The sequence below is a fragment of the Canis lupus genome, chromosome 15 (assembly GCF_011100685.1).
Source record: "Canis lupus familiaris isolate Mischka breed German Shepherd chromosome 15, alternate assembly UU_Cfam_GSD_1.0, whole genome shotgun sequence".
NCBI lineage: Eukaryota > Metazoa > Chordata > Mammalia > Carnivora > Canidae > Canis > Canis lupus.
The window spans coordinates 985,365-1,009,112 of record NC_049236.1 but is presented as its reverse complement, the minus strand read 5'-3'; the positions used below and the strand labels follow the sequence as shown (position 1 = coordinate 1,009,112).

General features: G+C 41.3%; 1 protein-coding gene across 2 annotated transcripts in view; it reads right to left on the bottom strand.

Annotated features, from left to right (window-relative positions):
* Positions 1-206, bottom strand: part of FOXJ3 (forkhead box J3) — a 141,841-nt gene extending 141,635 nt beyond the window's left edge. For both annotated transcript variants that reach the window (XM_038557690.1, XM_038557691.1), the window contains exon 1: positions 2-206. In XM_038557690.1, coding sequence (XP_038413618.1) covers positions 2-191 — 190 coding nt within the window. In that variant the 5' untranslated portion in view covers positions 192-206. The remainder of the gene's footprint in view (position 1) is intronic.
* Positions 207-23,748: the final 23,542 nt, after the last annotated feature.

Sequence of the window (23,748 nt, the reverse complement as noted above, 5' to 3'; positions counted from 1 at the left end):
CCTGTTGTCCCGGTTACGGTCCTTGCTCCCAACAGGTGGAACCTGCACAAGGGTAGCTCGGAAGACGTGAACTCGGAATCTCCTTCTACGTCAATCTTCACGGTTTCCTTCTCTAGATTATTAGCCCTGCGGATCTGCCCTGTAATTTCATGCTTGATTACGTTCAGACCTCTAATCTGTTGTTGCATCATTGGGTCAGTCACGTCTCTAAAAGGCGAGCACCAAGCATGCATTTGAGCTCACAGTAGGTGCTCAGTGTTCGATGCGAATTGGCCCTAGGAACCTTTTTTTGACAATGGTCTGGTAGGGAATCGGATAAAGACCTCAGGTAGTTAAGGAGCTGAGTACCCAGCTCCTTCAGCAAACACTGAACACCTGCCATTGGCCAAACATTTCTAGGCGCTGGGCATTCAAAGTACTCCTGTATTCCATTTTAATTAATTAATTAATTTTTTATTCATGAGCATACACAGAGAGGAGAGAGAGAGATGCAGAGACACAGGCAGAGGGAGAAGCAGGCTGCATGCACCGGGAGCCCGACGTGGGACTGGATCCCGGGTCTCCAGGATCAGGCCCCGGGCTGAAGGCGGCGCTAAACCACTGAGCCACCCGGGCTGCCCTCCTTTTCTATATTTAAGACGCTAGCAAGTCTCTGAAAATAAAAAGGTTCATTCACGCATTTGTCCAACAAATACTTGCCAATTACTATTAAGGTTGTCAGACACTATTTTAGTGCTTTGGATGCATCAGCAAACAGTAGAGAGAGAGGAGGAGGAGGAAGCATCCTTCCCTTTCGGAGCTTTCATTTATTGTGGAGAGAAAGGCGATTAACCTAACAAGAAAATTATTTGGTGTGTTAAAAGGTATTCAGCGCTATGGCTGAAAAGAGACCAGGGTAAGAGATGTGAAGAAAACTGGAGGACGGTAGGGCTTGGGATTTTTTTTTTTTTAACAATAGCAGTTTATTTATCAATATTAGTTTTATTTGGGGCACCTGGGTTATGCCAGACAGTTGGTTATACATCTGAATTCCACTCAGGTCACAATCTCAGGGTCCTGGGATTGCGTTCCATGTTGGGCTCCCTGCTCAGAGGGGAGCCTGCTTCTCCCTCTCCCTCTGCTGCCTCCCCTGCTCATGTGCTGCTCTCTCTCTAGTGAATAAATGAAATCTTAAAATAATAATAATAATAGTAGTAGTAGTAGTAGTAGTAGTAGGTTTATTCAACAAAGCCAAACCATGTGTTAGGTGCTGGGGCCTCAGTGGAGAACAAGCCAAAGCTCCGACCTGGTGGACTGTCCAGCTAGTGGAGACCACATGCCAGGTGCTTTCACGTGTCCTCTCATGCAATGCTTTCGCAAGTCTGTGAGAAAGGACTCTTATGCTCATCTTTGCAGCTGATGAAATTGAGGCTCAGGAGAGAAAAACCAGCTGGAATTCAAACCTGACATCTTCATAGTCCAGCTTCCTTTCTAGCTTCAGCTGAGGCATTTCATATTTTTCTGTTTCATTATACCTCACTTCTTTCATCATGGAAACTCATGTGTTAATCTAGGCGAATGGCCTTAGGCCAGTATTGAGGCAAAAGGGAGGGAGAAAAAGAAAATATTTAGAGGAGGAGAGGGAGGAGTTATCAAAACATCTAGATGTGTGGAGCAAGGTAATAGGGGTAAGCAAAGAGGATTTAGTGGAAGAGAAATGAAGGGAGATTCATTAGTATTCCAATTCTGGTTTTACAGGATGGGATCTTAAACAGCCATCAGGGAGAGCCCAATTCATGAGGTGACTTTAATGAGAAACTTGAAAGAGGTGAGGGAGTGAGCCATGCCTTTGTCTGGGAGTGTCCCAGGCTGAAGGACTAGCTAGTGGAAAGGCCCGGAGGCGAAAGCATTCCTGAAAGTGTTAGAAACCAGGAAGAATCCAGAACAACTAGAGCAAGGTGAGCAACAGAGGCAGGAATGGACAGATAAGGTCACAGTGGGGTCTTGTAGGCCGCTGTAAGGATCTTAAATTAAAAAAATCCACCACCAGGCTTTGAACAGAGGAGCAATATGCAGCTCATGCTTTCAAAAGACCACTCTAGCTACGGTGCTAAGAGTAGATGGTGAGTGGCCATTGGAAGCCAGAGGCTCCACTGTCCTGGTTCAAGATGATGACTTGGATCAGTAGGAAAAATAGGATACAGTCTCTATAAGAACTCACAGTATTGGGACGCCCAGGTGGCTCAGCGGTTTATCACCGCCTTCAGCCCAGGGTGTGATCCTGGAGACCCGGGATCGAGTCCCACATCAGGCTCCCCGCATGGAGCCTGCTTCTCCCTCTGCCTGTGTCTCTGCCTCTCTCTGTGTGTGTCTCTCATGAATAAATAAATAAAATCTTAAAAAAAAAAATTCACAGTATACTGTTCGATGCAAATAGATCTGACAATGACATTACACTATGATAAGGGAAAGAGTATCCTGGAATAAGCCCCACATCGGGCTTCCTGCTCAGCCAGGAGCCTGCTGCTACCCCTCCTGCCTGCAGCTCCCCCTGCTTGTGTGCTGGTGCATGCTCTCTCTCTCTCAAATAAATGCATGAAATCTTTAAACCCAGCCTGGGAAGGTAAACCTGCGTTTAATCTCGTGTTCCATAGCTTAGTTCTTGTGTGCCTGTGTATCAAGCAATTTAGTTTCACTTAGTCTCATTTTCTTGCCTATTAAATGGAAACAAGAACCCATAGCTACCTAGCAAAAGGGACCCATGTACAGGCTGCCATAAAATAAAGGCTCCCCCAGGGTGCCTGGGTGGCACAGTCAGTTGAGTGTCTGATTTGATTTCAGGTCAGATTGTGATCTCAGGGTCATGAGATCAAGCCCAGCATCCAGCTCTGTGCTGAGCAGGAAGTCGGCTTGGGTTTCTCTCTCTCTCCCTCTCCCTCGGCCCCTTACCCCGTCAAATAAATAAATAAATCTTTTAAAAATCTATTTTAAAAATAATAATTAAGGGGTGCCTGGGTGACTCAGCAGTTGAGCATCAGCTCAGGTCCTGATCCCGGAGTTCCAGGATCGAGTTCCATATCAGGGTCCCTACAGGGAGCCTGCTTCTCCCGCTGCCTGTTATCTCTGGCTTGCTCCCTCTCTCTCATGAATAAATAAATAAAATCTTAAAAATAATAATCATAATAATTAATAAATAAATACAAATAGAGACCTGAAAGGCATTATGTACAAGATTGAGTGTCAGCTCAGAAGAGAGTAATTCATCCAGTCTTGGGAGGTGGGGTAGGCTGGCTCACAGTTGTGGTGAGCAGGAGAGCCCTCAAAAAGGAGAGCAACTCCTTAAGAGGAAATAGATTGCTGACAGCAATGAGATAGAGATTTTATTGTTTTGTGTTGTTTGTGATCTTTTCCCAGCCTCGTGTGGATTATAAATTCTCTGAAAGAAACAGCCCTGAGCTAGGCTGTAATTGCCCTACAGAAACCTTGATTCAGCCACACCGGCAGTACATCAGCAGGGTGTTCAGTGCTTCACGTGACCCACAGCCACTTAGACACTTGAGGTTTTACTTGTTCCTTTTCTCTCTGCATTTATTGTAAGAGGAAGGCAGAAAATGAGAAATGAATTTAAAATGAGCCAAGACCTACAAGAGGAAGAGAGAAAAACATGAGAGAGTCCCTCCTGTTATTCCCCAGCCCTGAAGGATCCTTCCAGATTCCCTGGATATCTTTAGATGATACTTTATATTTCACATATTCAATGCATAGTGACAACAACAAAGCCTATATACAAAGGCCACTGGGAAGCTCTCAGCACCACAAATGCTATTTAAAGATGATACTCAGCAGTTGGGTGTTGGACACTATGCATACTTGACTAGCGTTCGATAATCATTTATTGAGACCCTACTCTAGACCGTATATTGGGCTAAATACTAGTGAGTCAAAAGGGAATACATAAATTCTCTATTTTCAGCAAACTCCTAGGCTGCTGGAGATGCAGACATGTAAACAATCCCAATGCAATTTGGTAGAGATTTGTACTTGTGCCACGGAAACAGAGAAAAAAAAAACAAGGCTTAACTCAGATTAGATGGGGACAGGGGCACCAAAAAAAGCTGCACCCTTAATGGTAAGGTTAAGACTAAGTCTGAATAAATGAGTAGGAGTTTGCCATGTAAAGACAGAAGCAAGGCTGAAGTAGAGGAAGAAAATCTGGGGTAGCAGAGGACAGCTTGTATAAAGTCAGAGGTTGGGTAAATATGAGAAAATAGAGGCCATGGAAATTACAGTCATGTAGGTGGTCCTTAAACACTAGTGACTGATGGGAGTAACAAACTCATAAAGCTAGGCCATAGCACTCTATGGCCTTAACCATCCGTAAATTAAGTTCCTGCTCTCTAGGAGCTTGGTATTAACTTCAGATTAGATCCGGACGGCAGAAGAAAGGAATAGCTTAGAATATTTCTTCCTAGTAGAAGGCAGCAGCCTAAACTTTTTCCAAGTTCTAGCAATGCACTTGCACAAGTGCACTCACACCATCTACCTTCCCTGCTCTGTAACCCCCATCCGTCTTCCTTGTAACCACCTGGCTCAAACCTTGGCTTGCCTTCACTCAGGATTGACCAAGCTAATTAAAAGCATAACGAAAGACACAAGGGCATTGAGACAGCTGAACAAATATGAACAAATACATAGATTAACTGAAGTATTTACATTGTGTGTAAGCAATGGTGTAGAAGAAATTTGGGTGGCACGAGAATGAGTGAGTCAGGAGATGTTCAAATAGAGTAGGATTAGAGGAAATCTCCTCTCTCCAGTTAGTTAGCTCTATCTTTTGGAATGATTGAATGAAAAACCTGGTTAGCAGGAAAAGAAAGCCAAGGTTTGCAGCTCAAAGGAGCCTGAAACTCCAGGTACAAACATGGCAGTTAGGAAACAACTGTTTGATTTCAAGTTGTGAAGTATTGACCTATTTCATGCCTAATGAGCTGAATAAGAACAATCAAGAAACTCTAGCATGATGAGAGAGTGGCTAATATTTATTGAGTGTTCCTTGTATGATTGGGAACATGACAGCCCCTTTCATACTTTTTCATTTAATCCATGTAGCAAGACTATGGTCATCCCCATTCTATGTATTTATTTTTCTAAAGATTTTTTTTTTTTTTTTTGAGTAATCTCTACACCCAACGTGGGGCTCGAACTCACAATCCCAAGATCAAGAGTCACATACTCTACCTACTGAGCCAGCCAGATACCCCGGTCATGCCCATTTTACAGAAGGAGAAATAGAGGCTCTGTAGTGAGAGTGGTAGTTAGAATTTGAACCCAGAACTGCCTGGCTCTAGGCTCATCTTCAAAGACCCTCTAAACCATCCACGCACAGTGATAGGAGAATTGTAACCTTCTGGGTGCTAGCCACTGCAAGACAGTGTATTTACATCCAAGTACTACTTCAGGAAACCTTTCAAACCTTGTTAGAGACACAATTGGGGTTGGGACCAACACACAAAGTCCCAAAGAATCCTCTTCATTTTTTCTATAGACACACAACCCAAATAGTTTCTGCTGCCTGAGGGGGCAGGTAGCTGAAAATCTGTTTTGTAACAACAACAACAACAATAACAACAAAAGGATCAGGAGACTCGTTGTAGACCATTTTATTGTCCCAAAACATTTACTGTGCTTCTCAGGGGTAGCTTTGGGATGGGTTGTACTTCCCTCACTCCTTTGACAGCAGGCTTGATTACGTGACTTGCATTAGCCAAAGAAAAGTGTGAGTGGCTGTATGAGCCACTTTCAGATGGAAGCTTTAAGAGTCAGTGTGCTTCACTGTGTTTTCCTTTCCTGCTGCCCCGATGACCAGCAGCATTCGGGACAGAGGCTAGTGGACCGGCCTGATCCCAGAGTGAAGGTAACATGCAGCAAATCTACAGCTGACCTGGGAAGGACACAGAGCATAAGCGAGAAAAACAACTTTTTTCTCATTAAGTCACTGAACTTTGGAACTTACTACCATAGTATAACAGAGCCTATCCTGACTAATGCAAACTCCTGCTAAATTTTTTCCCTTTGGTGACCCAAATTTCTGGTGTCATCCCCAGGTATAAAAAGTTGCTTGGGAAGTGTGAGAAAATATAGGAAATGGAATGATTGTTGTAATGTAGTGAAAGGGTTTAAAATAAAAGATTTTTGGAGGGCCTGGGTGGCTCTGTCAGTTAAGTGTCGATCTCTTGTTTTTGGCTCAGGCTGTGATCTCCCAGTGGTGTGATTGAGGCCCTCATTAGGTTCTGCACTCAGGGCAGGGTCTGCTTCATATTCTCTCGCCCTCCCCCTCTGCTTCTCCACCCCCTGCCCCCCTCAAATAAATAAAATCTTTAAAATAGAAGGGTTTTTTTAAGATTTTAATTTTTTTAGGTAATTTCTACACCCAACTCAGGGCTCGAACTCACAACCCCGAGATCAAGAGTAGACTGCTCCACCAACTGAGCCAGCCAGGTGCCCCATAAAAGAAAGGATTTGAAACTTGGTCTTGACCTATGGGCCCAGACAAGCCTTCATAAGAGGTTCCATAGACCATGTCATGTGTCAGAGGAAGTTACAAAGATTAAAATATGGTCTTTGTACTTGAGACAAAGGCCATCCTCACATTCATTTTTAAACCTGGCACTTAAAAAAAAAAAAAAACAAAAACCTGGCACTTACAAGGCACTCAATATATTTTTACAAATTTTTGTTGAACTAATGCTGTAGAATGATCTGGAATTATAACTCATGTCTCTTAACTCTCCACAAAGGCTCTTCCTATGTTGTGTATTGCCCACTGGGTTAAGGGATCTTGGAAAAGAAGGCTATAGTAATATTTTTTTTTTCAGTTACATCACTGTATAAGTTTAAGGTATGTAGCATGGTGGTTCGATTTACATATATTGTGAAATTATTACAATAGGTTCAGCTAACATTCATCTTCTCGTATAGCCACAATGAAAGGAAAAAGGAAAAAAGTTCCTTATGATAGGAACTGTCAGGATTTACTCTTTTAAGATCTATCCTATATATCATATAGCAGTGTTAACTGTAGTTACCATGTTGTACATTATATCCCTGGTACTTATTTAAAATGTAATTAGAAATTTGTACCTTTGGGCCACCTTCCTCCAATTCCTCTACCTATATGGTTTCTTTTGCTATGCAGAAGCATTTTAGTTTGATGTAATCTCACTGGTCTATTTATTGATTGTGCTTTAGGTGTCATATGTATGGTAATATTATTAGCAAATTTTTGTATAATACCTTACAATTTATATGCATTGCCTTTATTTGAAATGCTGCAGAAATTAAAAAAAAATGTCTAGAACATTAGCATCTGCAGGGCTGAAGCATCATAGGCCCTCAGTAAAGGCACACAAACCTGCCTGAGTAAATTACGAAGACCAGAAAACCTTGAAGAGCCCGGGGGACTTGGGGACTTGGCAATGAGAAATCTAGCTTGAAGTGCACTGTGGATCAATCTTTTAATGGGACCAGACTAAGAGAATATGCAGGTGAAAGTCAAATTCAGACAAAGGTGCAGGGCCCTGAGGCATCTCCAAAGAGTACAGAGTGGTAACTGAAAAGCTTTCCATGGAGCATCCTCAAAGAAAGCATTGAAAAAAGTCCTGAAAATGAATTAGGACTGCCCAAATCTGTGGATCAGTCCTTCAAAACCAGGAAGAGATTCAATCTGTTATTAATACTATTCACTTAAAAAGTTAAAATACTGCAAAGATGATATACATCTAATTCTCAGGTATAACAGTGCCTGGGCATAATTAGAATATTCAAAGGACTAATTTAAAGCAGAGAAATGAAGAGTTATCCAGTGAACCTATTTGGGTTAACCTTAGCAAATTAACCAGATTGAATAACATGTACAAAAAGATTCTTTCTTTCTTTTATTTATTTATTCGTGAGAGGCACAGAGAAAGAGGCAGAGACACAGGCAGGGAGAAGCAGGCTCCCCATGGGGAGCCTGTTGCGGAACTCGATTCCAGGACCCCAGGATCAGGACTTGAGCCAAAGGCAGACACTCAATCACTGAGCCAGCCAGGTGCCTTTCCTTTCTTTCTTTCTTTCTTTCTTTCTTTCTTTCTTTCTTTCTTTCTTTCTTTCTTTCTTTCTTTCTTTCTTCTTTTTCCTTTCTTCCTTTTCTTTAATTTATTTTTTATTGGAGTTCAATTTGCCAACATATCGCATATCACCCAGTGCTCATCCCGTCAAGTGTCCCCCTCAGTGCCCGTCACCCAGTCACCCCCACCCCCTACCCTCCTCCCCTTCCACCACCCCTTGTTCGTTTCCCAGAGTTAGGAGTCTCTCATGTTCTGTCTCCCTCTCTGATATTTCCCACTCATTTTCTCTCCTTTCCCCTTATTCCCTTTCACTATTTTTTATATTCCCCAAATGAATGAGAACATATAATGTTTGTCCTTCTCCGATTGACTTACTTCACTCAGCATAATACCCTCCAGTTCCATCCACGTTGAAGCAAATGGTGGGTATTTGTCGTTTCTAATGGCTGAGGAATATTCCATTGTATACATAGACCACATCTTCTTTATCCATTCATGTCTCGATGGACACCGAGGCTCCTTCCACAGTTTGGCTGTTGTGGACATTGCTGCTAGAAACATCGGGGTGCAGGTGTCCCGGCGTTTCACTGCATCTGAATCTTTGGGGTAAATCCCCAACAGTGCAATTGCTGGGTCGTAGGGCAGGTCTATTTTTAACTCTTTAAGGAACCTCCACACAGTTTTCCAGGGTGGCTGCACCAGTTCACATTCCCACCAAAAGTACAAGAGGGTTCCCTTTTCTCCGCATCCTCTCCAACATTTGTGGTTTCCTGCCTTGTTAATTTTCCCCATTCTCACTGGTGTGAGGTGGGATCTCATTGTGGTTTTGATTTGTATTTCCCTGATGGCAAGTGATGCAGAGCATTTTCTCATGTGCATGTTGGCCATGTCTATGTCTTCCTCTGTGAGATTTCTCTTCATGTCTTTTGCCCATTTCATGATTGGATTGTTTGTTTCTTTGGTGTTGAGTTTAATAAGTTCTTTATAGATCTTGGAAACTAGCCCTTTATCTGATATGTCATTTGCAAATATCTTCTCCCATTCTGTAGGTTGTCTTTGAGTTTTGTTGACTGTTTCTTTTGCTGTGCAGAAGCTTTTTATCCTTCCTTCCTTTCTTCCTTCCTTCTTTCTTTCTGAGGGAGAGAGAGTGCAGGGGCGAGGGGCAGAGAGAGAGAAATCCTAAGCAGGCTCCACATGGAGCCTGAGACTATGACCTGGGCTAAAATCAAGAGTTGGACCCTTAACCTACTGAAACACCCAGATGCCCCAAGATTCTGTTTTTTTTGTTTTTTTTCAACCAGGAGACTACATTGGAGTTTTTTTTGGTAAAAAATAAAATAAAATAACAGAAATTCTTGCAACTGAAATATTTAAATAATGTCTGGGATTTGCTTTTAAATACTCCAGGAAAAAAATGTGTGTGGGAGATCTATAAAACAAGACTGGCAAAATATTAATGCGTATAGAAATTCAGAGGAGGGATGGCTCCCTGTCAAGAATAAGGAGTGGAAAAAAGGAAGTAATATTTTGCGTTAGTAAATCACTATAATGATGCTAAGTTGGAGATCATTGTCCCCACTTTACAGGCAAAGAAAATTGAGATCACATTGCTACTGAATTGGACAATGTAGGAACTTGATCCTCAGTCTTGTGACTTTGAAATCTTTCCTTTGCTAATATCCCACATTGATTGTCTAAATATGTTTTCTCAGATTCTGACATTTTACTGGAAATGGAGAAGAGTTATTTTTCTGTATAATGGAAAGTTATTTGTAATTCCTGTATCTTTCACCTTTCATTATAGGTTCTCATCTCCACTTTTTTTGAAATAGTATCTATACCCAAGGTGGGGCTCAAACCCATGACTCCACGATCAAAAGTCAGGTGCTTTACCAACTGAGCCAGCCAGGCACTTCCCTCAACTCCACTTTTGAGCAGCTTTTTCAAATACCTCCTGACTCATGAAGTTGTTTTAATCTCATTTAATCTGGATTCATGATCTATCTATGGTTGACTCCCACTATTCAGCACAGAATGAATATGGAACTTTTATTTTATTTTTTTAAGATTCTATTTATTGGGCAGCCCCGGTGGCACAGCGGTTTAGCGCCGCCTGCAGCCCAGGGCGTGATCCTGGAGACCCGGGATCGAGTCCCGCGTCCGGCTCTCTGCATGGAGCCTGCTTCTCCCTCTGCCTGTGTCACTGCCTCTCTCTCTCTCTCTGCATCTCTATGAATAAATAAATAAAATCTTAAAAAAAAAGATTTTATTTATTTATTTGAGAGAGAGTGAGCAAGAGAGAGAACACAAGCAGGGGGAGCAGCAGGCAGAAGCACAGGGAGAAGCAGGCTCCCCGCTGAGCAGGGAGCCAGTTGTGAGGCCTGATCCCAGGACTCTGGGATCATGACCTGAACTGAAGGCAAACGCTTAACCTCTGAGCCACCCAACCACCCATGAATTTTTATTTATTTATTTATTTATTTATTTATTTATTTATTTATTTATTTATTTATTTTTAGGATTTTGTTTGAGAGAGAGAGGAAGAACAGGAGTTGGGGGTGGTGCTCAGAGAGAGGGAGAAGCAGACTCCTCGCCATGCAGGGAGCCAGATGTGGTGCAGGGCTAGATTTCAGGACCTTGGGATCATGACCTAAGTCAAAGGCAGCCACTCAACCAACTGAGCCACCCATGCACCCTGGAATGTTTGATGTTTTGTTTTCTTGTTTGTTTAGTTGGGTTTTTTTTTTTGGCCATAATTCTCAAAGCAAGAGATGCCACAATGCCTGCATGCACATGCATATACACCCATAAACACAAAGTTTATGGTTAAGTACTTAAGGACAGTTTTTCCTTTTCAACTACTTAGTTGCTGAGTGACCTGCTATGCCCACGTCTATCCAACTGCTTTTTCGGCTATGTTACATAGAGCCAACCTTATCCCTTCTAGGGGGGTTTGTTGTTCCTTGCTACTATGAAATACATTTGTCAATCTTGTGCTGTAAATTATAACTGGATTTGATCTGTTTCCAAATGAAATTTCAAATGCCGATGTGATGGCTATCCACTCCTTCAGTAAACATTTGTTAAATGCTGACTTCTGGGCTGTGTCCTGAGCTCAGGGATTGAAGTACAAAGATAAAAGCAATAGCTAGGGGGCAGTACAGCATAATAGTGATTAAGTGACTATGCGGTAGTGATAAGTGAGCAGCTAGTGATAAGTGAGTAGGGGCTCCCTTGCCTGGGGGGAAGTCCCAGCCCAGCCACTCAGTATCTCAATGACTTTAACTGGGCAAATTGCTTAACCTCTCTGAGCCTCAATTTCTTCATCTGTAAATGGGTATAATAATAGTACCTACTGCATAACTATGTTGTAAGTTAACTGAAACAATGCACTTGTAGAGAGGTTAGCATGGTGCTTAGATCCTAAGAAGTGTTATAAATGTGAGCTCTTCATAGTTCCCTGCATGGTTCATAGAAGAAGGAGAGTGGAGGAAGAAAGTTGATCGGACTAGGGGTGGATTTTATTTTTAACTTTTTATATAAATTCCAATTAGTTGGCATACAGTGTTCTATTAGTTTCAGGTGTACAATTTAGTGATTCCACACTTCCATACATCACCTGGTGCTCATCGCAGCAAGTGCACTCCTTAATCCCCATCACCTGTTTCCCCCATTTCCCCCCCACACACACAATCTGGTAACCAGTTTGTTCTCTATCGTTCAGTCTATTTCTTGGTTTGCCTCTCTCTCACTTTTTCTTCCCGTTTACCTGTTTGTTTCATTTCTTAAATTCTACATATGAGTGAAATCATATGGTATTTATCTCCTCTGATTGGCTTATTCCATTTAGCATAATATTCTCTAGCTATGTATTCTCTAGCTATGTATTCTATGTAATATTCTCTAGCATAATATTCTCCATCTATGTTGTTGAAAATGGCAAGATTTCATTCCTTTTTATGGTTGAGTAATATTCCATTGTACATACATAGCACATCTTCTTCATCCGTTCACCAATCAATGCACACTTGGATTGTTTCCATAATTTGGCTGTTGTAAATAATGCTGCTATAAAGATGGGATGCATGGGGGCCCCTGGGTGGCTCAGCTGGTTGAGCGTCTGCCTTCAGCTTAGGTTGTGCTCTCCAGGTCCTGGGATGGGGCCCCGCCTATGTCGGGCTTCCTGCTCAACAGGGAATCTGCTTCTCTCTCCCTCTCTCTCCCCTCTGTCCCTCCCCACCAATTGTTCTCTCTCTCCCAATTCAATAAATAAAATCTCAAAACAAAACATGGGATGCATGTATCCCTTTGATATTTTTGTATTCTTTGGGTAAATACCAAGTAGTGCAATTGCTGGGTTGTAGGGTGGCTCTATCTTTAACTCTTTGAGGAACCTCCATACTGTTTTCCAGAGTGGCTGCACCAGTTTGCATTCCCACCAACAGTGTAAGAGGGTTCCCCTTTCTCCACATTCTTGACAACACCTGCTGTTTCTTGTGTTGTTAATTTTAGCCATTCTGACAGGTGTGAGGTGATTCTCATTGTAGTTTTGGTTTGTATTTCGCTGATGATGAGTAATGTTGAGCATCTTTTCATGTGTCTATTGACCCTTTCTGTGTCTTCTTTAGACAAATATCTATCCATTTCTTCTGCCCATTTTTATTTTTTTTCCCCAAAGACTCCATTCATCCATTCATGAAAGCCACACACAGAGAGAGAGAGAGAGAGGCAGAGACACAGGCAGAGGGAGAAGCAGGCTCCATACAGGGAGCCCGACGTGGGACTCGATTCTGGGTCTCCAGCATCATGCCCTGGGCCGAAGGCAGGCGCCAAACTGCTGAGCCATCCAGGCTGCCCTCTTCTGCCCATTTTTAAAATTGGATCATTCATTTTTGGAGTTTTGAATTTTATAATTTCTTTATAAATTTTGGATACTGACTCTATCAGGTATGTCATTTGCAAATTATTTTCTCCCATTCTGTAGGCTGTTGACTGTTTCCTTTACTGTGCAGAAGCTTTTTATTTTGATGAAGTCCCAATAGTTTATTTTTTATTTTGTTTCCCATGACTCAGGAGACATTCTAAAGGGGTGCCTGGCCAGCTTGGTTGGTAAGTGTGCAACCCTTGATCTCAGAGTTGTGAGTTTGAGCCCCACGTTGAGTGTAGAGATTACTTAAAAATAAAATCTTAAAACAACAACAAAAAAGGAGACCCATCTAGAAATAATTGCTATAGCTGATGTCAAGAGATTACTGCCTGAGTTCTCTTCTAGGATTTTCATGGTTTTAGATCTCACAGTTAGCTCTTTAATCCATCTTGAATTTATTTTTGTGTATGGTGTAAGAAACTGATTTAAATGTCTATACTACCCAAAGCAGTCTACCCATTTAATGCAAACCCTACCAAAATAGCAATAGCATTTTTACAGATCTAGAACAAATAATCCTAAAATTTGTATGGAACCACAAAAGACCCCAAATAGCCAAAGCAACCTTGAGAAAGAAAAAGCTGGTGGCATCACAATTCTGAACTTCCAAGTTATATTACAAAGCTATAGTGGTCAAAACAGTAAGGAGCTGGCACAAAAATAGACAGATCAATGGAACAGAATAGAAAACCTGGAAACGAATCCATAATTGTATGGTCAGTTAAGCTCCAACAGAGCAGGAAAGAATATCCAATGAGAAAAAGAATATCTCTTCAACAAATGGTGCTAGGAAAACTGGACAGCAACCTGGTGGTGGATGCTTTAAGAAAAGTGTGCAGACACAGAAACATTTGAGATCGGCCTTGAAGGATTAGTTCAAGCTTGTTGGGGTGAGGGAGGCAGGGGAGTGATTCCAGGTATAAAGGCCTGGCCCCAGTGCTCCAGGCTGTACATATTTGAAGGGCCTTCCATCTGAGCTCCCTAGGAGCTCGGGGCATGGGTGCTGGGTCAGATGACATCTGCTCAGCAACTGTATCACAGGTCAACTCCTTTCTCTGCCCATTCCTCTTTTTTTTTTTTTTTAAAGATTTTATTTATTTGTTCATGAGAGACACAGACAAAGAGAGAGGCAGAGACACAGGCAGAGGGAAAAGCACATCCATGCAAGGAGCCTGACATGGGACTTGATCCCGGGTCCCCAGGATCACGCCCTGGGCTGAAGGCAGACGCTTTAACCGCTAAGCCACCCAGGTGTCCCTCTGCCCATTCCTCTTGACTTCACTCCCCCACTAGAACTGATCACAAAAGCACACTTCACTCCCCAAGCACACTTCACCCCCCAAAAAACTTCTTGCCCACAAACTCCCTATCAGAGTCTGTTTTTTCAAGGAGCTTAACTTACCACATCATGAATGATACTAATTATAATTTGAAACAGAAAAATATTATTTATGTGCACAGTGTAGGAACCTCACTACGGAGAGCCAGCTGGGAGAGGCACACATTAATTTATCTGTTAAGCCAACACAATGCATTTTTCCAACACTGTAGTAAGGAATATTCTGTACTTCTTTACATCTAAGCATTTTAATGTGCATACAGTCTTGGAGAAAGGGACTGTTTTATTTTTTAAAGATTTATTTATTTTAGAGAGAGAGAGCAAGAGTGGGAGGGGCAGGGGGAGAAGGAGAGGGAATCTCAAGCAGACTCTGCACTGAGCATGGAGCCCGACACAGGGTTCAGTCTCACCACCCTGAGATCACGACCTGAGCCAAAACCAAAAGTCAGATGCCCAGCCAACTGCATCACCCAGGCCCCCCTGCACTTAATGTTTTAAATATGATTCCTTAATCTCCTCAAACTATTTTCAGTGGAAAACTTCAAAACATATGCAAACAAAGAATACACTGAACCCTCCCCATCATCCGGCTTCAACAGTAATCAAGTAGTACCCCCTTGTTTCAATCTAGATCTCACCCTCACCCTCGCATTGCCCCTTCTGTGTTATTTTAAAGCAAATTCCAGATACCATACTTCAATACATGCATAGCTTAAAACTGAATCTCCAAAAGACAAAAACTGCTATTTTAACACATCATCTAAAAATTAATGGGAATTTCTGAAGTCGGAAAATAAATGTATACAGACCTATTAAGATATATTTTTGATACATCTGGTCAGTATTTACATTTCCAAACGCCTTATGAATTTCTTAAGGTTTTGTTTGTTTGAATCAAGACTCAAGTAATATCCACAAATGGAAATTGGATAATCTGTCCCTTAGATCTTTTTTAATTTATACGTTCCTTCTCCCTCTTTTTTCTTCCAATTTGTTTGCTGAAGAAACTACACTGTTTTTCCTGTAGTATTTCTCACAATCTGGATCTTGCTGATTGCTTCTCTGTGGTTTTTTAATGTGCCCTGCCCTCTGTGTTTCCTATAAATCAGTAATTGTGTCTCTAGGCTGAATCAGATATTCATGTGTGACTTTTTTTTTTTTTTTTTTTTTAGCACAACTACTTCTTTGGTAGTATGTTCTTCTATTAACGAGGCACAAACTATCTGGTTATCTCTCCTTTCCTTTTTCCAATGAAATACTTAACAAAATTTTTCTCCCAAGAAGTTACAATCAGCATAACTTGGATTGTAAGTTAAGAATTGCAGCTGAGGGGCATCTGGGTGGCTCAGTTGGTTAAGCATCTGCCTTTGGCTCAGGTCCTGATCCCAGATCTTGGGATCAAGCCCTGCATCAGGTTCCCTGCTTAGCTGGGAGTCTGCTTCTCCCTTTCCCTCTGCCCTTCCCCCTGCTTGTACTCGCTCTCTCTCTCAAATAAATAAATAAAATCTTTAAAAAATTAAAAAAAAAAAGAATTACAGCTGAAGTATAGCTGGGCCATCACAGGACAACTGATCTGTAAGGTCTGCTGAAGATGAAATCTAATCCTACTGTTATCCTATTATCTGTCATCATTGTCCTATTATTCATCAGGTATGCTAATCACTAATCATAGTATAATAATTCAAACTATTTATTGAGTCCCTACTGCAGGCCAGCCAAACTTTATTTAGGGTATGTAGTCATCACAGCCACTATGCAATGTTAAGTTTTATTATCCTCATTTTAGAGAAGAAAACTAAATTTCAAGGAGATAAAATGACTTTCTTAAGGCCACACAGCAAATGGCAGAAGCAGAGGTGGCATGTAAATGCAGATCTGTCAGGCCCAAAGGTCTCCTTTTTCCCACTAACCCCCAATCCTTTGAAAACACAACAGAATTATAAGAACGATCCCTGCCTTCAGCAGGATTATATCTATGTAGGAGCAAGAGAGAAATCGCTAAAGCAATTAAAGACCATCAGATAAGAAAAACTATATAGAACATGAACAATGAAAATGTGTGCAGTTTGCAAGCACTGATTGCTATAAATGAACAGGAAGGAGGAGGGGGCCATCAATGTTGATTGAAGTTCCTGAGGGAGGTTTCATCAAGCGATGCAGGAATTATTGCAAATATAAAAGCTTTACCAATGAGCAAAGGGTCCTTTGCACAAGCATCTTCTCCCTTGGGATCCATGTCACACTGACACAAAGATTTTGTCACCATGGCAACTGGTCATTGGACCAATGAAATAATCAGTTGTCATGGTAACATGATCTCCATCTTACTCCCACCAGGCACCTGTTCCAAATCATCACATCCTCCAACAACCTCATGCCACCTCAGTGCTCCTTTCTTTTTTCCCTAGTCACCCTGTTGCCCCCAGCCACCTATGTCTGAGCACCTAAATTTATGGCTAGATGTATATATGAGACTATTAAAGCCAGAGCAAAGGAAGTAAAGAGCTTCACTACAGACGGGAGGAAACCCTCTAAAATGTAATTGTTGAATGAGCCACAGCACTGAAGCAAAAGAGCATGTGATGCTTCCCACTCCTCACCCCCTACATTTCCCTAAGTAAAATTCCTTTGGATTTTGAAACATTGCACTATCCGGATTCTCCTCCTACTTCTGACTATTCATTCACTGGGTCCTTTTCCTCCTCCTGTCTCCTAAATGCAGATATCTTTCAAGGCTCCATCCTTTGTGTCTGTACTTTCTCTGACAGCACTGTCTGATAGAGAAGCCACCAACCACGTGATGGTTATAGAGCCCTTGAAATTAATTATTGATAAGCTGAACGGAAGTGTGCTCTGAGTATAAAATCCATACCAGATGTTAAAGACTTCATAACAACAAAAAAGTATATAAAATATCTCATTAATAATGTTTATAGTCATTATAGGTTGAAATGATATGATTTGGATATGTTGAGTACAGCTAAATGTGACATTAAAATTCAATTTTATCTGTTCCTTCTTAATATATTTAATGTGGTTACTGAAAAATTTAAATTGCAAATATGGCTCATATTTATGGTTTGTGTTCTTTTTTTTTTTTTTTTTGAGTTTTCTCAAATGTGTTCTATTTCTACTGCACAACACTGCTCTAAATTTTCTCTTTTAAGCTATCTCACCCATGCCTTAGGTGTCAAGTGTCTCCTCCATGAGATGATTCTAGGATCCCAAATCCCAGCCCTTTTTTCTGAGATCCAAACCCATATTTCTAATGGCCTTCTGGCCCTTTCACAAATAACCACCAGCTCCTTAGCTGGGCAATAACAAAGCCATGAGCTTTCCTTCAAAATCTGTTCTTTCTCCTGTTTTACTTTATTAAACTTTTGTGTTATTTTCTTTTTTATTTATTTATTTTAATTTTTTTTGTGTGTGTTATTTTCTCATTGCTGCTGTAACAAATGACCACAAACCCGGTGGCTTAAAATCACACAGATTTATTTACTCTCTCACAGTCCTGCAGGTATGAAGTCTGAAGTGGGACCCACTAGGCAAAAATCAAGTTGTCTGCAGGCTGCATTTTCTGCTGGAGGCTCTAGGAGAACCTAGAAGCTGTAGAGGCTGCCATCATTCTTTGGCTCCTGACCACCTTCCATCTTCAAACCCAACAATGACTGGTCAAGTCTTTCTCGGGCCATATTCCTCTGGCACTAACTCTCCCGCTTCCCTCTTTTGCTTCTGAGCTCTGTTGTGATTCCCATGGGCCCATCAGGAGAATCCAGGATCATCTCCCCCATTTAAAGGTCAGCTGATTAGCAAATCTATTTCCATATTCTTGTTCTCCCTTGCCATGTAACATCACATGTTACATGGAATAGGGTGTGGACTTTTCATCTGAATGGGCTGGGCAGAGAGGGAGAATCTGTGTGTGATCCAGCAAGGAAAGAAATGGTAATCAGGGCAGATAGCTCTCTGGCTTTCAAGGCAATCACTGTCAGATATGGAGCAATTAAAGGGGCTGACTGGTATGGACATCAATGCTAACACCTTACTTAGTTTACTGCAGAAACTACCTCTAAGACTCCTTTCTCGATCACTCCTTTTCCCCAGTTACACCTCCCCTCCGTGACAGTTTTTATACATCCTAGACATCTGTCTTACTCTTTTTGTATCATGATTATGTATGTATGTACTTGGTCTTAACCTCTCTGCTAGGTTGGGAAATAATTTGTAAGCAGGAACTATTTGGTTTAGGGTTGTTGTCATCGTGGTCATTGTTGTTGTTGTTTTATGAAGTAGATTCTATACCCAACATGGGGCTTAAGCTCATGACCCCTAGATTAAGGGCCACATGCTCTTCTGACTGAGCCAGCCAGGCCCCCAAGGAACTATTTGTTTCACCTTTGTGTTTAACTGTGATGCCTAACATGGTACCTAATGGAGTTTCCCAATAATCATTTCTCGAATTTAGTTAAATAGAGACAACTCATGTTGGCTTATAAAGGATGTGCTTTGCCACCACAACCACTGATTTCCTGAAACAGTGAACACCTTTTAAATTGACTTCCACTGGGGTGCTTCAGCGGGTAGTATGCTTCTCCCTCTCCCCACACCCCGCCCCGCACCCCCCATACTCTCTCTATCTCTCTTTCTCAAATAAATAAAATATTTAAAAATAAAATAAAATAAATTGACTTCTTCTTTACTGATACTCTCCATTCTGTTTTATTTTATTTATTTATTTTAAAAGATTTTATTTATTAATTAGGGACACAACACAAGCAGGGGGAGCAGCAGGCAGAGGGAGAAGAAGAAGCAGGATCCTCATGGAGCAGGGAACCCGATGCAGGGCTTGATCCCATGACTCCTGGATCATGACCTGAGCCAAAGGCAGACATTTAACTGACTGAGCCCCCCAAGCACCCCTCTCTGTTCTGTTTTAGAAGAGCTGTTAAGAGCAGCCCAGGTGGCTCAGCAGTTTAGTGCCACCTTCAGTCCAGGGCCTGACCCTGGAGGCCCGGGATCCAGTCCCACATCAGGCTCCCTGCATGGAGCCTGCTCCCTCTGCCTGTGTCTCTGCCTCGCTCTCTGTGCGTGTGTCTCTCATGAATAAATAAATAAAATATTTTAAAAAAATAATAAAAGAACCATTAATGTGAGGCACCTGGTTGGCTCAGTCAGTGGAGCATGTGACTCTTGATCTCCGAGGTTGTGAGTTCAAGCCTCATGTTGGGTGTAGAAATTACTTAAAAATTAGGGATCACTGGGTGGCTCAGCGGTTTGGTGCCTGCCTTACACCCAGGGTGTGGTCCTGGAGTCCCAGGATCAAGTCCCACATCAGGCTCCCTGCATGGAGCCTGCTTCTCCTTCTGCCTGTGTCTCTGCCTCTCTCTGTGTCTCTCGTGAATAAATAAAATCTAAAAAAAAAAAAAAAAAAAGAAAGAAAGAGAAAAGAAATTACTTAAAAATTAAATCTTAAAAAAAAAAAAACCATCAGTGTTATCCTTGTAAGTATTGGGCTGCTGTGGACTTAAGTTTTATGCTCATCCAGGGTCAGCCGTATTTGATTTTATAACCTATTGATGTCAGATGTACTTAAATTATAAAATATAATTTAATTTCAAGTTACATATAGCAGTGTAATATGAATGTCAAAAGAATGAGAATTGTTTCTATGAAGACTGAATTAGGTATCCCAAAAACAGAAGGAAGTGCAACACCCTAAAATCTACTGATGTCGTACACCATGTGAACAGATTAAAGGAGAAAACCTGACCATTCCAATAAATACAAAAAAAGAAAATCAACAAAATTTAACACTCATTCATGATTTCTAAAATTATTTATTTATTTATTTATTTATTTATTTGTTTGTTTATTTATTTATTGGAGAGAGAGAAGGCACAAGCAGAGGGAGAGGGAGAAGCAGGCTTCCTGCTAAGCAGGGAGCTTGACATGGGGCTCGATCCCAGGACTCTGGGATCATGACCTGAGCAGAAGGTAGATGTTTAACCAACTGAGCCACCCAGGCACCTCTCTGAAAATCTGTAAAACTTAGATTAGAAGGCCATTGTCCTTATTTACAAATAATATATTGATTGCATATAAAGTCCTAAGATAATCCACAGAATAGAATCTATTAAAACTAATAAGGGAGTTCAGCAAACTTGCTGTGTTTAGGACCATTATGGAGAAATCAAAAGTCTTTCAACATCAGTAAATAATCAGAACTTGCAGTAAGAACAAAGATCCCATTCACAATAAGGACAAAAATAAGATTACTAGGAATCAATCTGACAAAAATGTAACTGTGAAGAAAATTACAAAATTGAAGAACATGTGTATATACACACAACAGGGAGATCTGAATAAATGGAGAGATCCACCTGGTTCATGAATTGGGAGATTTAATGTCATAAAGATGTAAATTCTTCCCAAATTAGTTCATAAATTCAATATAATTTTATTTGTTTTTTTTTTTTAATTTTTATTTACTTATGATAGTCACAGAGAGAGAGAGAGAGGCGCAGAGACACAGGCAGAGGGAGAAGCAGGCTCCATGCACCAGGAGCCCGATGTGGGATTCGATCCCGGGTCTCCAGGATCGTGCCCTGGGCCAAAGGCAGGCGCCAAACCGCTGCGCCACCCAGGGATCCCTCAATATAATTTTAAATAAAATACAAATATGACTATTTGTGAAACTAAACAGACTGGCCTTAAAATTCATATAGGAGAGAAAACGTAAGACAGTTTTGAAGATGAGAACAAAAGAGACTGTTGCACCAGGTATCAACTTATTTTACCATAACAGCGGGCATGGTCCTGGCTTGAGGATAGACTGACACAGTGGTAAGTAGAATAGAAAAGGGACTCTGGAAAGAGGTTGATGAATATATGCAGACTTGATATATTCAATGGTGGCAGTATGATGGCAGGGGGTGGAGGTGGGAGGAAAATGAACTATTCAATTATGAGAAAATTGATTTTAAAGAATTCAAATAACATATTTGAATCCTGGATCCACCTGCCCCTGGAGGCCCCAGAAGCCATTGATGTTTATTCCTGTAATACTTCTAGTTATCTCAGGCTCACCATGGAGTGAGAGCCTGGCTTTGGTGTGGCCTCTCTGCTCCCAACACAGCAGAAGACACAGTGGTTCTGGGGCCCAGGTCCCACCCTACCAAACTCAGGGAGGATAAGCCTCTTCCATCACTGTCAGATGCAGATAAAGCAATCAAGCTCCATACAACACCACTGAAGAGACTAGCTTGCCCCCTGGCTAGGCAGAGAAAATGTGGAACTCAACCCAGAAGTGAATTAAATGCCACTGGAATAAGCTTCACCTGAGAACAGGGAGGAGAAAAAAGGATCAGCAGATAAAATGTTTGCCCTTTTTCCTCTCTCTGATGGACTATTCTGAGTTGTGGTGCATACACAGAGCATGTCAGGAGGATGTCCTGGGTGACCAGGGCTGGATCTCCTTAGGATGCTATGGCCAGCTTGGTAACATATCAACTGCGATTTGTTTTCTTTCCTTCTACTCCTCATTTCCCTTCTCATTAACTCTTGCTGCCTTGGGATTGCTCATCTTAATACTTTAGCAAGAAGTGATGCCTCGGGTTCTATTTTTCAGGGAACTTAGGGTAAGACAGTTGTGTATATAACAAAAAAGGAAGTTAGATCCCTACCTCCCCCCACACACACACCATGCTGAAAATCATATCAAAGTGGAATAAAGATCTAAACATTACAAATAAAGCTTTAAAGCATTTTTAAAAGATTTTTATTTATTCATGAGAGACACAGAGAGTGGGGCAGAGACACAGGCAGAGGGAAAAGCAGACTTCCCACGAGGAGCCTGACGCAGGACTTGATCCCAGGACCCTGGGATCACAACCTAAGCCTTAGGCAGATGCTCAATCACTGAGCTACTCAAGTACCTCTAAAGCTTTAAAACATTCTGAAGAGAATGTTAAGAAAAACTTTCTCTCAGAATAAGCAAGTATTTCTTAAAACCCAAAAGCACAAACCATGACCGAAAAGACTAATACATGTGATTACCTGTAATTTAGAAACATTTATTCAGCAACAGATGACATGAACAGGGGCACCTGGCTGGCTCAGTCAGAGGACTGTGCAACTCTTGATCTCAGGGTTGTGAGGACTGGAACTCATGCCCCATCTTGGGTACAGAGATTAATTCAAAAATCTTTTTAATAAAGAAAAGATGACATGAACAAAGGTAAATCCCAGGCTGCAATCCGAGAAAGATATTTGCAATACATTTAATTGACTAGGCTAGGTATCTGGAATTTAACAAAATTTCCTACAGGTCAAGAATAAAAGATAAACAGTAGAGAAATGACAAAGTACAGAAAGAAGCAATTCCTAGAAGACTTCTGGATGGCCAATAAATATATGAAAAGATAATGAACTCACTACTGATTGGGCAAATCAAAATAAAATCACTTGAGATACCATTCCACACCTATCTAAGTGGGGAAAAACTTGAAAGAATGATAGGTGAGCATTGGGTATGAGCAATGAACTCTTACACAGTGCTAGCAAGAGTGTCAACTGCTATAACTATGTTAAAAAAAAATTGATGATACACTTGTAAAGGTATGCATGCCCTAGGGTGCCTAGGTGGCTCAGTCAGTTAAGTGACTCAGGTCATGATCCCAGAGTCCTGGAATCAAGTCCCGTTATCAGGCTCTCTGCTCATCACGGGGAGTATGTTTCTCCCTCTTCCCCCTGCTTGTGACCTCTCTCTCTCTCTCTCTCTCTCAAATACATAAATAAAATCTTTAAAAAAATATATGCATGCCCTTTGACACCCAAATTCCATTTCTTGTTATATTTTCTAGGCTAGATAAACTCCCACATATATCTACAAGGGGATTTATGAAAGAATGATCACTGTAGTGTTGTTTATCATGGGAAAAAATGGAAATAACGAGAAAATAACAAGTTTTGAAATATTTGCAAAATATGAACGGCAAACACATAATGATGAGAGAAAAAAAATCAAGTTGCAGAATCATGCATGCCATGTCATATAGATGCCATTTATGTATAGATTTCAAATAGGTAAAACAAAGCCATCTACTTATTGGCACACATGTGTAATAAGTATAAAAACACATATGGGATGTGGCCTGGATGGCGCAGTCGGTTGAGTGTCCAACTCTTGATTTCAGCTCAGGTCCTGATCTCAGGGTGGACTCAGCCCTGCCTCTGGCTCTACGCTCAGTGGGGAGTCTGCTATGAATTCTCTCTCTCTTTCCCTCTCCTTCTGCCGCCCCCACCCCCCGCCCCCAACAAATCAATTAGCAACAAAACATATATGGGTAAAAAAAAAAAACCTATATGGGTAAGATAAATGCTAAATTAGAGATTCT